Source organism: Colletotrichum higginsianum, chromosome 2 (assembly GCF_001672515.1).
Source record: "Colletotrichum higginsianum IMI 349063 chromosome 2, whole genome shotgun sequence".
Lineage (NCBI taxonomy): Eukaryota > Fungi > Ascomycota > Sordariomycetes > Glomerellales > Glomerellaceae > Colletotrichum > Colletotrichum higginsianum.
Genome location: NC_030955.1, coordinates 4,374,427 through 4,388,306, shown reverse-complemented (window position 1 = coordinate 4,388,306; position 13,880 = coordinate 4,374,427). Strand labels below are relative to the sequence as shown.

The 13,880-nt window shown below is 62.1% G+C and overlaps 4 protein-coding genes across 4 annotated transcripts; 3 read left to right on the top strand and 1 right to left on the bottom strand.

Annotated features, from left to right (window-relative positions):
* Positions 1-367: 367 nt before the first annotated feature.
* Positions 368-3,111, top strand: CH63R_03031 (BRE1 E3 ubiquitin ligase; the record flags this gene model as incomplete). Its single annotated transcript, XM_018298006.1, has 5 exons — positions 368-556; positions 906-1,049; positions 1,121-1,181; positions 1,237-2,846; positions 2,938-3,111. The coding sequence occupies 5 exons, from the start codon at positions 368-370 to the stop codon at positions 3,109-3,111; spliced, it is 2,178 nt and encodes a 725-aa protein (XP_018162822.1).
* A 383-nt stretch (positions 3,112-3,494) lies between these two features.
* On the bottom strand, positions 3,495-4,424 carry CH63R_03030 (Transmembrane protein 66; the record flags this gene model as incomplete). The annotated part of the gene is made up of 1 exon (XM_018298005.1): positions 3,495-4,424. One exon carries the CDS (start codon positions 4,422-4,424, stop codon positions 3,495-3,497), a length of 930 nt encoding a protein of 309 aa, XP_018162821.1.
* A 1,042-nt stretch (positions 4,425-5,466) lies between these two features.
* CH63R_03029 (Fic/DOC family protein) lies at positions 5,467-6,516 on the top strand (the record flags this gene model as incomplete). Its single annotated transcript, XM_018298004.1, has 1 exon — positions 5,467-6,516. The coding sequence occupies one exon, from the start codon at positions 5,467-5,469 to the stop codon at positions 6,514-6,516; it is 1,050 nt and encodes a 349-aa protein (XP_018162820.1).
* Positions 6,517-9,532: 3,016 nt separating this feature from the next.
* On the top strand, positions 9,533-13,776 carry CH63R_03028 (ABC transporter; the record flags this gene model as incomplete). Its single annotated transcript, XM_018298003.1, has 3 exons — positions 9,533-10,088; positions 10,187-11,452; positions 11,537-13,776. 3 exons carry the CDS (start codon positions 9,533-9,535, stop codon positions 13,774-13,776), a joined length of 4,062 nt encoding a protein of 1,353 aa, XP_018162819.1.
* Between the last annotated feature and the right edge of the window lie 104 nt (positions 13,777-13,880).

The following is a 13,880-nucleotide window of genomic DNA, read 5'->3' as shown; positions in this document are numbered from 1 at the left end:
CAAGGGGGGGAGGGAGAGAGAGACCCCGACGATTAACCGAACCGTGCACTTTGGGCGGGGCGCCTGACTGGTCGATAAGGAGACCAAAGGCCCCATCAAGGCTAGCGCAGAGCTAGTCCCGTTTCGGGAATGGGCCCGCCTGGCTTGATTTGAACGTGAAGCGTCGGCGTTCAACCTCGAAAATTCAACCTCCTTGCCCAAGGCTTCCCTCCCCATCCTCCGCGCCGAATCTGACTAGCCCGACTCTCTCAACACACGCACGGCTCGGATCGACCTCTGAATACCCTCGGCTGTCCCATCCAGCCAGCCTCATCGCCTCGCCGACTCGGATGCCCACGCTTTCACAGCATCCCTACCTACCTCTCTCATGCCTGTAGCGACCTCCGCCCCGACAGCCTCCCCCCGTCCGTCCACCTTGATCAAGATGGAGGACAGGAAGAGACCTCCCATCAGCACCGCCGAGGATCTTGCCCCTCCCAGCAAGCGACATCAAACCGTCAATGGAAGCAAGTCCAAGGGCGATGCTGGCGATACCGCCGAGGAGCACTGGATCGAGGTAAGTGTCACGAGACACGGTTTCCCAACACGTCACGTTTTCTCAACAATCAATGGACCCCCACGCGATTCCCTTCTGCCATCAACGGCGACGCGACATCACGATCACCGAATGCCCAAAGCCATGTCCAACACTGGCGGGTCGCGGTCGACTGGCCTGGAATGGCCTTTCGATCCGCCGACGAGGCTGCCTGACGGCCCTGCGTCTCCCTACCCTCCACACGCAACCCGATCTCCCACACCACGCTCTCTTCATCTTGAAAAACGATCGCCTGGCGCGAAGCACATGGGAAAGACGGGGGGGGGAAGACATATATATAAAAAGGGACGTGAGCTGATGATGAGTTCAGAATTACCAAAAGGGTGCCATTTACCGCCAATTGCAAGAAACAAAAAGAGAAAGGGCCGACTTCGAGTCGCGCGTCGAACAGCTGCAGAAAAATCTAGTATACCGCGAAGATCACATCCGCATCATCGAAGCATGGTGGAAACAGGTTGGTCCGATCGATTGATCCCCCTTGTCTCGGATTTCTTGGTGGCTGACCTTCCCCCCTCCCTCACTTAGGTTCTGGAGGAAATGGAACAGCTCGCGGATCCGGCGCTACCGCCGCCCTCGGGTCCGTCAAGTGAGTGCCTCCCCCCCCCCCCGGCCCGATCCGGACCGAATACTGACGTACCCAGATCCTCCGTACATCACCAGCACTCACTTCAAGGACAACGACGAGTTTCAGAGACACCTGGACGATACCGCATTGGACATCAAGAAACGGGCCGAGGCGGTGCTGAACCGCATCGCAAACGCCAGAGGAGAGATTACGCCAAACATTGCCGACCTGGAGACGCGGGTCAACGCCTTACTCGCTCAACAAAAGGACTATCTGGTCAAGCTGGACCGTGCGCAACAGGAGAACGAGCAACTGTCGGAAGACCTCAACAAGGCCAGCCTGCGGTTTTTCAAGGCCGAGAAGCGCATGGACAGATTAAAGAGCGCGCAGGTGCAGAAGCTCGAACAACAGTTCATCGCCAGCGCCAAGCCGACAATCGCGGCCGGAGAGAACGGAAGCGACGCGGCGGAAGCAAACGGGAACGCCGCCGAGGCGCTCATCAAGTTCGGGGAGGCCTCGGCGGTCGTCAAGAAGCAGAAGGAGCAGCTGGAGTCCGCGCAGGCGGACATCAAGACCCTGCAGGAGGAGAACTCGGCACTCAAGGCTCGACGAGAGGGCCTCACCGACGAAGACTTCATCCGGACGGACGTGTTCAAGCAGTTCAAGAACCAGAACGAGGACCTGATCAAGCGGGTCAACCATTTGGAAGCCACGAACAAGCAGTTGAGGGAGGAGGCCGAGCGGTTACAGTCGGAGCGGACGGCGTTCCGGACCAAGCTCACCGACGAGGCGCAGATGATCACGTCGGACCTGGAGCGCCAGGTCGAGGAGCGCGACGCCGACCTGACCCGGATCCGCGCGGCCCGGGACGAGTGGTACGCCAAGGCCAGCATGCTGGAAACGCGGGAGAAGGAGGAGAAGCAGGCGCTGCAGCACCTCAAGGAGCTCACGGGGGCCCAGGAGGACCGGATCGCATCCCTCGAGCTGGAGCTGCAGCGGCTGAAGCCCGCCGAGGACCAGCCGATGCCCGACCCGGACCCCGAGCTGGAGAGCATGCCCGCCGACGAGCTGCGGACCAAGTACAAGAAGCTCCAGCAGGACCTGGAGTCCATCAACAAGGAGCTGCCCGCCCTGCAGCAGGCATACAAGCGATCGATGGGCCTGGCGCAGAAGAAGGTGATGGAGTACACGGTGCTCGAGGACCGCGCCTCGGCCGCGCTCGCCGAGAAGCAAAAGGTCGACCAAAAGTACTTCGCCGTCAAGAAGGACGCCGACATGCGGGACCGCGAGCTCAACGTGCTGCGCAGCCAGAACCGCAAGAGCTCCGAGATAGTGACGCAGCTCAAGGAGGTCGAGGCCCAGAACCGAGTGCTGATCAGCAACCTCGAGAAGCAGCTGTCGGACCTGAAGCAGGCCAACGCGGCCATGGCGGCGGAGCACAGGAAGATGGAGGCCACCAGCGCCGACGCCGCCCGCCGGGTCGACTCGTACAAGAACCAGATCGGCGAGCTGACGAGCCTGGTCAAGTCGCGCGACGCGGCCGTCGCGGCGGCACGGGAACGCACCACGACGCAGGAGGCCGAGGTCGAGCGCCTCAAGGTGCGTGCGGACATGGTGCAGAAGGACAAGGACGAGTGGAAGCGCAAGGCGTTGAGCAACTCGTCGGAGGAAGAGGAAATGCTCAGGGTAAGTCGACGTGATGCCCCCCCTCCGTATCGATCGATCGATCTATCGACCGACCGACCGACCGACCGACCAGCTGGCTAACCGTATCCAGACGTTTGCGCTGTGCACCGTATGCCGCAACAACTTCAAGGATACGGCCCTGAAGACGTGCGGCCACCTGTTCTGCCACCAGTGCGTGGACGACCGTATCAGCAACCGTATGCGCAAGTGCCCCAACTGCTCGAGGGCCTTTGACCGTCTGGACGTCATGTCCGTTCACCACTAGGCTCCGGCCCGGTTTGCAACAATTATTCGCCTCGTGTTGGAGCATCACGAGGAACCGCTGTTTTGATATGCACCACAGATGTTTGCGCAGTTTGGAGTTTGCTTTCGCAGCAGGGGGGATTTCATGGTATGATACCTCGGGGAAGACGCCTGCAATTGGAAATGATGGTTCGTTGTACTTTTACGTGTATGGAAGACGGCCTGGACCTCGGAAATGTACATAATGCCACGCCACCCGGCAAAGAAGGGGGCGGGCGGCTGATCACACCAAATAGCTGGAGGGCCGGGGGGGTGGTACGAGAGAGCGCGGAGTACAGGATAGACCCAGAGTCAAGCTTGGCTCGCCCACGTTCAATTTACTACATGCCGACTCCACGACGATATCTATCTCCTGCTGGTGGACCCGAAACCGCTGCTTTCGTGACGTGCCGAGCTCGACGACGAACTGGTCGACCTCGACGGGCCGGCTCCCCACGAGCTCGAGCTGCTGTCGTTGCCCCGGCCGCCCGTGCCGTACCCTTGCTGGTTCCTCGCGCTGTTTCTGCCCTGGTAGTAGCCCGCTCCGTAACCCGCTGCGCCGGCTGCTCCTGCGCCGGTCCAGAACCCGGGACGCCATCCTTGCTGTCCGCCTTGGCTAGAGGGTTTCGTGCCCGGGTACGGCGGGGGAGGGTCATCGTCCTGGCCGAAGCCGGGATTCCATCCGCCTCCACCGCCGCCGCCTCCACGACGCCGTCCGTTACCACCAGGTCTCCGGTTCTGCGCGCCCGCCACACACGCCGAGTACACGATCCAAGCCAGGACGGCAAAGAAGAGGACCCCAAAGAGATAGGCGCCCCAGTCCGACTCGCCGTCCCCCCCGCTCCCGCGGCCGCGGCCCTTGCCCAGGTTCGGGTACCGCCGCTCGCCCTTGTCGGTCAGCGCGAGGCGGTACTCGACGCCGCAGCTCCCGCGGAGGACGTACGGGTCGTCCGAGTTGGCGTAGCCCTCGCAGATGACGTCGGTGGACCCCAGCTTGAGCTCCTCGGGCAGCGAGGCAACGCAGGACCACTGGATGTCCTCGGACGAATAGCCGGCGCCCTGGTTGGTGCACCGCATCACGTCGATCTCGTACAGGTCGCAGATGGCCTTGGACGAGACGCATTTCAGCTGCGGCACGGCGGACACGCGGCGGTGCGTCGTCTTCGCGCCGCCGCCGCGGAGGGTGAGGGACTGCACTTCCGAGAGGAGGATGGCGTTCTTGGGCGTCTTGGCCGCCAACGCCAGGCCCGGCAGGAAGGCGAGGAGGGCCAGGCCTAGGTCGAGTGAGAGGTGCATGGTGCTGGTTGTGTGTGAGTGAGTGTGTTTATCGTTCGGGTGGCCTAGAGACGTGAGGAAGATGCTCCGTCTCAGAGCATGGGCGCAGGAATCCAAACCCGATGGCGTGAATCGGGAGGAGCTGTATGTCAAAAAGCGCTAGAGGCCAGATATGAAGTTGCCTGTGTACCTCATCGAGTGAGTTATCGTGTCGAAGTGGAGGCCGTGGCGATGCTGGTCCTTGGGTGATGAGGGTGTGGCGAGTGGAAACGGGCCACCTGTTCTCTGTGGCGTTCGCCGGCACGGCTTATCTAAGCAGCATCGAAGCTTCCAAAGAAGACAGAAAGCTTGGCAGGTGCGTTGCGGATCGCCAAGACGGGTACACTTTCACTGGCGCTTGCCTCATTCCAGGCAAGGTTGGGGGGGTGGGGATTCGAGGACGGTCGGTGATTCTCAAACAGCGGATTCTCCTCTGGTATGGCCACCGGCAACCAAGACGTGCGTTAAATTTTGGGTGTCCTAAGGGGCTTCTATGCTCACTGCAGGTGCTGGTCTGAGCGGCCCTCGGCACGGAGGCAACCAACGAGACTGATTCAACGGCGCTGCCCACGATTCCCACGCCGACTCGCTTTCGCCCATGCATGAATCGTGTTTACCCGTCCTCGGTCGTTCCCTCTCTGCAGGTGCACTGCCGGCGATTCTCCGGTGAGCGCAGCTGCGATATCGCAGCCTCAGCCTCTGCGACATTCCACGGACGGGTAGCTGTGGTGAGAGTTGACCTTGAGGATGGATGCGTTGCGGCAGCATGCAGGAAGACCGTGCGCTCAGGGCGCAGAGCCCATCCTTTGGCTCGTGTGCCTACCGTGGTGATGCAAAGTTTGGATGGCATCTGTCCGATCCAGAGGCCAAGTGCACTTACACACACACTCCGGCCGTCCAGGCTCCTAGCAGAGTGCTGCCCGTCGAATGTCCGCCATGACTCAAGCAGGCTCAGGCCGAAAGTCCTCCCGTCACTGTCCACACCGCGAACAGCCTCGCGATGTCTGGGAACGCGCTCTCCAACATGCAGCGACAGGCGCGCCGGGCCTTGCTTGTCAAGATCTACGAGCCGGCCTCACGGCTGCGGAAAGGATCTCCCGAGTACAACAGGATTGCGTGTTCGGGACGGGTATGGGAAGAATACTTCCAGCCCGGCAACAGTCGTGAAAAGGGGTACCTCGGGCTCCAGCGGGTGCACAGGCGGTTGTTGGCCGACGTCGACGCCTTGAGAGCGACTCTCCCAGTGTCGGCGCTGGGCAAGACCATGGTCTCCGAGTATGCGCAACAGTCCGTCATGATCGAGAACAACCCCCTGACAGTTGGCGACGCGCACCGCGTGCTCGAGACTCTGCAGGAGGGTGTCTTCCGACGCGTCGACCTGGCATCGATGTCGAGCAGCGAGCTTGTCGAGATGGTCACCTCCGAGACGGCGGGCCAGGGCTCCGCCATCAACGAACTGGCGAACCACATCATCGCGTCGCAATGGATTGCCGAGAGCGCGGCGTTCAAGGCCCGCACCGCGGGGTTCTGCGAAGACGAGGTACGCGACCTCGCCGTCGTGTCCGTCAGAAACACGGGTTCCGAGGCGGTATACGACATGCGGAGAGGCAAAGACCACCGTGCCGGCAGCAACCTGGTGTGGGGAGAACCAGTGCCGCCTGGAGAGTACCGAAACCTACCCATCGCAGTGCGCAGCAACCGCCTCCGAATCTTTCCCTACCCGCAGGAGATCCCCGCCTGCGTCAGGCGGTTCTTCGAGTGGCGGGACGCGCAGCATTGCGAGAAGAGGCTTCATCCGCTGGTCCTGGCCTGTCAGATGACGGCTTACTTTGTGCACCTTCACCCGTTCCCCGACGGGAATGGGCGCACGAGCCGCATGATCGAACAGGATTACCTCGCCCGCCAGGGCTACCTACCTGTCGTCATCCAGGGGCTGGAGCGGAAGGACTACCTGCGGATGATCGATAACGCCTGCGGAGGCGAACCGGGCGAGTTTGTGACGGCGGTCCTTGAGGCTCAACTGGCGGCGTTACACAGGCTGCACACTCACTGCCTTTTAACAGACGCCATGTAGCACGAGACCAGGGTTTGAGATTTGGGTGGGTGGCGGGCGGCTGGGCTGGACAGATGGCTGGCCGGTTGGGACTCGGAGATTTTTTTCTTTACGGCGTCCCTAAGCAGAGAACTTAAAACAAGTGTTTTCCATTGGCATTTTTCTTCTTCTTCTTTTTTACTATACGATGTACCGTGCACCTGTGCGACCCCGAGAGGGACGATCGCCTTGGCCGCGTTTGTTCTTGGCGGATCGAGCCATTGCTGACCGCCTCGGAACGACAACGAGAACGAGGAATGGCTCGCATTCGATTGACGAGGACAAGAGAAAGAGAATGCGAAGAGTTGCGATTGGGTTCCGGCTATGTCAGATGATGGTCCCACATGGGCTGTACTCTGTGATTGTGGTTCAAGGTATTTGCGTTATGGCCACCTCGCGACCTACTGCGCGTCTCTATCAGGTCTACTACTCCACGTCATGTTTCACAGGGGGACCGACCGCGCGGCAGGGCTTGCAGAGTGTCCATAATTGGGGGCATGTACTTGTACCCCGCCTGTGAGCTGAATCGATGACAAGACCCATGTTGTTGTCCGAGGACCCCTCCCTCTCTGCTTGCTTTGGACGGCGGCGTTGAAGCAACTACTCATCCAAACCAGCTCCCCGTCGGAGTCTTGAGACGAGGGGCGGGCGCTTTGGATGGCAGCACACGCAAGTAAGCACGGCGCCTCCCAGCACCCGTGCCCCGTCGAACGAGCGAGCGAAGGGACGGGAATTCTTGCTGGTGGTAAGCACTTGCGTGCATGTCGACGCGCCGGGGAGGCGCCGTGATCAAGCTGTTGGCCGAAAACGAGCAACGTGGTCGGGCTGTCGAGGGCCCACGCAGCATGCCGGTCTCGTGAAGATGTGACCGGGCCCCGAAACGTTATCGCCGGAGCTGGCTGGGCCGGACATAGGCAGCCAGATCGCGCCGAACAGTGAGTGGCCTGCGGCGGGAAGACGAAGCCACGGTGGTGGTGCGGGTGGTGGGCACGTTTGCTGCTGTACATAGTAGAATCCTCGGATGGCCACCTTGCTCCGGGACTCTGGTTCTGGTACCCAAGGAAATGAATCGATCGGGATTCGGGCTGCTGATGAACCCCGAGAGAGGGGCGAAGACACGCTGACAGCTGGGTGGTGACATAATTAAGCGAGACACGCCCAGCGGCGCCGGGGGGTCAGCAGCCCGGCTGACTCGACCCGGAAGACGGCAGGGAGCCACACAGGCTTGGGGCGTTGGGCAAGACAGGGACTTTTGATCCAGAGCCAACGCCTACGGAGAAGGATGTCGGATAACCCGAGCATGATTGAGCGAGTCCACTTGCTGTTGTGTTTCGGGCCTGCTCGCCAGACAACGACGAGAAGCCAAAAGGCAGACGGCAGCAGTGCCAGCTTTAGGCTCTGCCATCGACGGAGGTCCCTGTCGTCCCAAGAAAGAAGAAGCAAACGCTGGATAAACTCGTCCGAGTTTTCGTCGCATGTCCTCCGTATCCATCCCCCCCCCCCACCTCCATCAAGCCAAGCGAGAGCAGCATACGAGGGACAGGTCGCATTCGACTTCGAGTGCGAGGAGTCGGCCCACAATGCTGACTGCAATCATCATCATTGTGTGTGTGTGTGTGTGTGTGTCCACCGGACGCTTCAGTCCCGCCGTCGATCCCTGTACAATGTACCTACTTACCTGTCGCGCAGGTTGCCTTCCCCAGGATCGGCTCCGGGCACAAAAATGCTAATATAGGAAATAAACAAACAGAGCGGCCAAGGCCACACGCCCCTCGGCCTGCCATCCCGACGAATCCCGGCTGGGTCGCGAACCCCGTCCTGCTTTTGGATGGCGTTTGGTGTGCACAAGACACGGCGGTACAGATTACCTTATCACAACCAACCTGCGGATAAGGTATGCTAGCATGCCTGCCTGCCTGCGCTACAGGCAGTCTCTGGCTGGTGGAGGTAGGTCGCCCCGCGGCTCGCACCTCGCAACTCGCAGGTTGGGGCTTTGCGAGCTCCGCGGCCAGGTACACGGTACCTCCGTAGAAGGATGACCCGGTCACTCTCCCTCAGATGTATGGGCTGCCGTGAGCGCTAGCTTACACCACAGCGTGCACGTCAAACCACCTCCGAGTGACTCCTCGCCGCGTGGCTACGGCCCCAATGGCCGGCGCCCGCAACGGGATGGCCAAAGGCACTCACTCGCTCTCGAGATGTGTACGTCTGCGGCGCGGCCAGGCTAGTCACCATTTGGGCAGTTGAAATGAACCGAGGGCTCAGGACTCGGGACGCAGGACTCAGAACGGGTCGGCCGCGTTCCGCTGCCTCTCTAGTCCCGATTGCCCGCTTCGCCCCAGGTCCGGGTCCCAGGCCCATCTATATCAAAAGTGCCCACCCCAGTCCGTTCGTGGCCAAGGTTCTAGGGACTTTTCCACCCCCCTTCCACCAACGGATACCGCTAATCCCTATCCTGGCCTGCAACCCGAGTGGAACCGCCTCTTATCCCTTCTTCTTCCTGGATCCGTCCTCGGTCTTTAATAAAAAGTCCTGGCCAGAAGGGGGGAGACGCCAACCGATTACCGCTGCTGCTGTTGCTTGTTGATGTTGCTCCTGCTTTCCACCTCTTTTTTCTTTGCCTACCCACGCTGATCTTTCGTTTGCGCCTGTGGACGATCTCCCTCTGATCAGCTACAAAAAGATTTCTTGGCTTTCGCCATCGTCGACTTTCGTTATCCTCTGCCTCTGCCTCTGCCTCTCTCACCCCGCCGCCGCCGCCGCCGCCGCCGTCACCGTCACCCTCTCATGGACTAAGGCAGATTGAAGAAGAAACACTCGTCACTACAGCAACACACCCCGTGAACCTCGCATCACGAACCGTCAGCGACGATATCCTCTGCCTCCTCGCTATCGCGCTTGGAGAAGTCAACGTCTTCTCCCCCCCCTGCTGGCGCGCTGCGCATACCGGCGCAACAAGACCCGCCTCTTCTCGTCGCCTGTCTAGGAAACCGCCAACATGACGCTCCAAGACGACAAGCCCGTCGGGGCTGCCCAGAACCTGGCCGAGACGTCTGAGAAGGCCGCCGCCCACCAAGGACACTCGGACAGGGCGTCGTCGCACGGCGGCTCGACCGAGGTGGACGCCTCGAGCCAGCCCAAGAACCCAAACACCGCGATCAACAACCTCGAAAAGGCCGACTCCAAGGCTGTCGCGCCCAAAGACGCCGACGACGACCCCTACGAGCACCTCCCCGCAGACGAGGCCGCCATCCTCAAGCGCCAGGTCTTCACCCCCGAGGTCAAGGCCGGCATCATGACCCTGTACCGCTACTCCTCGACCAACGACCTCCTCATCCTCGCCGCCGCCGCCTTCACCTCCATCGTCGTCGGCGCCGCCCTGCCGCTCATGACCGTCATCTTCGGCAACCTGCAGGGCACCTTTCAGAGCTACTTCAACGGGCAGTCGTCCAAGGACGACTTCAACAGCGAGATGGCCGGCCTGGTCCTGTACTTTGTCTACCTCGCCATCGGCGTCTTCGTGTGCCAGTACGTGAGCACCGTCGGCTTCATCTGTAAGTTTTTGTTTGTTTGGCGCTCCCCCCTCCTCCCCCCAAAACCACGGGCCTGCCGAATGAACCCCCGCTGACCCCGGCCCGCCAAACACACACAGACACGGGAGAGCACATTAGCGCCAAGATCCGCGAGCACTACCTCCAGAGCTGCATGCGCCAGAACATTGGCTTCTTCGACAAGCTGGGTGCCGGCGAGGTGACGACGCGCATCACCGCCGACACCAACCTGATCCAGGACGGCATTTCCGAAAAGGTCGGCCTCACCCTCGCCGCCCTCGCCACCTTCATCTCGGCCTTCATCATCGGCTTCGTCCACTACTGGAAGCTCACGCTGATCCTGCTGTCCACCGTCGTCGCCCTCCTCCTGAGCATGGGCGGCGGCTCCACCTTCATCGTCAAGTACAGCAAGCAGTCCATCGAGTCGTACGCCCACGGCGGCAGCCTCGCCGACGAGGTCATCAGCTCCATCCGCAACGCCATCGCCTTCGGCACCCAGGACCGCCTCGCCAAGCAGTACGACGTCCACCTGACCAAGGCCGAGCTGTACGGCTACAAGGTCAAGTCCGCCATCGGCGTCATGGTCGCCCTCATGATGACCATCCTGTACCTCAACTACGGCCTCGCCTTCTGGCAGGGCAGCAAGTTCCTCATCGAGGACGGCATCGCCCTGTCCAACATCCTCATCATCATGATGTCCATCATGATTGGCGCCTTCAACCTCGGCAACGTCGCCCCCAACGTCCAGGCCTTCACCACGGCCATCGCCGCCGCCGCCAAGATCTACAACACCATCGACCGCGTCTCCCCGCTCGACCCCTCCACCGACGACGGCATCAAGCTCGACGCCGTCGAGGGCGCCATCCGCCTCGAGAACATCAAGCACATCTACCCGTCCCGCCCCGAGGTCACCGTCATGGAGGACGTGTCCCTGAACATCCCCGCCGGCAAGACCACCGCCCTGGTCGGCGCCTCCGGCTCCGGCAAGAGCACCATCGTCGGCCTCGTCGAGCGCTTCTACGACCCCGTGCGCGGCTCCGTCTACCTCGACGGCCACGACATCAGCACCCTGAACCTGCGCTGGCTCCGCCAGCAGATGGCCCTCGTCAGCCAGGAGCCCACCCTCTTCGCCACCACCATCTACCAGAACATCCGGTACGGCCTCATCGGCACCCAGCACGAGGGCGCCTCCGACGAGGAGCAGAAGAAGCTGGTCGAGAACGCCGCGAGGATGGCCAACGCCCACGACTTCATCACCGGCCTCCCCGAGGGCTACATGACCAACGTCGGCGAGCGTGGCTTCCTCCTCTCCGGCGGCCAGAAGCAGCGCATCGCCATCGCCCGCGCCGTCGTCTCCGACCCCAAGAGTAAGTTTTTTTCTTCTGTCGCTGTCCCGGTCGTTCCCCCGTCATGACGAGCGCCCCCCCCCTCCGTTGACACTCCCAACCCAGTTCTCCTCCTCGACGAGGCCACCTCCGCGCTGGACACCAAGTCCGAGGGCGTCGTGCAGGCCGCCCTCGAGGTCGCCGCCGAGGGCCGCACCACCATCACCATCGCCCACCGCCTGTCGACCATCAAGGACGCCCACAACATCGTCGTCATGTCCAACGGCCGCATCGTCGAACAGGGCACCCACAACGAGCTCCTCGCGAAGCACGGCGCCTACTACAACCTCGTCACCGCCCAGAACATTGCCCGCGTCAACGAGCTGGACCCCGAGGAGGAGGAGGCCATCGACGCCGAGGACGACGAGATCATCCGCCAAAAGTCCCGCGTCTCCGAGAAGGGCTACGTCGCCGACCCCGAGGACGACATGGCGGCCAAGATGCAGCGCACGACCACCTCCAAGTCCCTGTCGAGCATCGCCCTCCAGAACCGGAAGGAGGAGGGCGAGGCCAAGTACGGCCTGTGGACGCTGATCAAGCTCATCGCCTCCTTCAACAAGAAGGAGTGGAAGCTCATGCTCATCGGCCTCTTCTTCTCCATCATCTGCGGCGGCGGCAACCCCACCCAGGCCGTCTTCTTCGCCAAGCAGATCATGACCCTGTCGTACCCGATCACCGACGCCACCCCGGACGCCGTCCGCCACCAGATGAAGAAGGACTCGGACTTCTGGAGCGCCATGTACCTCATGCTCGCCGGCGTGCAGTTCATCGCCTTCGTCGTCCAGGGCATCGTCTTCGCCAAGTGCTCCGAGAGGCTCATCCACCGCGTGCGCGACCAGGCCTTCCGCACCATGCTGCGCCAGGACGTCGCCTTCTTCGACAAAGACGAGAACACGGCCGGCGCGCTCACCTCCTTCCTGTCCACCGAGACAACCCACCTGGCCGGCCTCAGCGGCGTCACCCTCGGCACCCTGCTCATGGTGTCGACGACCCTGATCGCCGCCCTGGCCCTCGCCATCGCCATCGGCTGGAAGCTCGCGCTCGTCTGCACCGCGACCATCCCGATCCTCATCGGCTGCGGCTTCTTCCGCTTCTGGATGCTCGCCCACTTCCAGCGCCGCTCCAAGACGGCCTACTCCAACTCGGCGAGCTACGCGTCCGAGGCCATCTCGGCCATCCGCACCGTCGCCTCGCTCACCCGCGAGGACGACGTCATCCGCCAGTACCAGGCCTCCCTCGCCATCCAGCAGCGCAGCAGCCTCATCTCCATCCTCAAGTCCAGCCTGCTCTTTGCCGCCTCCCAGTCCTTCATGTTCCTGGCCTTCGCCCTCGGCTTCTGGTACGGCGGCACCCTCATCGCCAACCGCGAGTACGACATGTTCCAGTTCTTCGTCTGCTTCTCCGCCGTCATCTTCGGCGCCCAGTCCGCCGGGTCCATCTTCTCCTTCGCCCCCGACATGGGCAAGGCCCACCAGGCCGCCCACGAGCTCAAGGTGCTGTTCGACCGCAAGCCCACCATCGACACCTGGTCCGAGCAGGGCGCCAGCCTCGACGCCGTCGACGGCACCCTCGAGTTCCGCGACGTCCACTTCCGCTACCCGACCCGCCCCGAGCAGCCCGTCCTGCGCGGCCTCAACCTCGTCATCCGCCCGGGCCAGTACGTCGCCCTCGTCGGCGCCTCCGGCTGCGGCAAGTCCACCACCATCGCCCTCCTCGAGCGCTTCTACGACCCCCTCTCCGGCGCCATCTTCGTCGACGGCAAGGAGATCAGCACCCTCAACGTCAACGAGTACCGCTCCTTCATCGCCCTCGTCAGCCAGGAGCCCACGCTCTACCAGGGCACCATCAGGGAGAACATCGTCCTCGGCGCCAACAGCGAGGTCACGGACGAGGCCATCGAGTTCGCCTGCCGCGAGGCCAACATCTACGACTTCATCGTGTCGATGCCCGAGGGCTTCAACACCGTCGTCGGAAGCAAGGGCGCCCTGCTCTCCGGCGGCCAGAAGCAGCGCATCGCCATCGCCCGCGCCCTCATCCGCGACCCCAAGATCCTGCTGCTGGACGAGGCCACGTCGGCCCTCGATTCCGAGTCGGAGCACGTCGTCCAGGCCGCCCTCGACAAGGCCGCCAAGGGCCGCACCACCATTGCCGTCGCCCATCGCCTCAGCACCATTCAGAAGGCCGACATCATCTACGTCTTCGACCAGGGACGCATCGTCGAGCAGGGCACGCACGCCGAGCTGATGAAGATGAACGGCCGCTACGCCGAGCTGGTCAACCTGCAGTCGTTGGAGAAGAACAGCTGAGTGCATGGGGCACGTGTTTGATTTGTTGCGAACTTGCATCCGTGCGCGGAGGTTCTGTGTGTGTCCAGAGATATCCGGATCATGACCATGGTCCATGTCTGTTT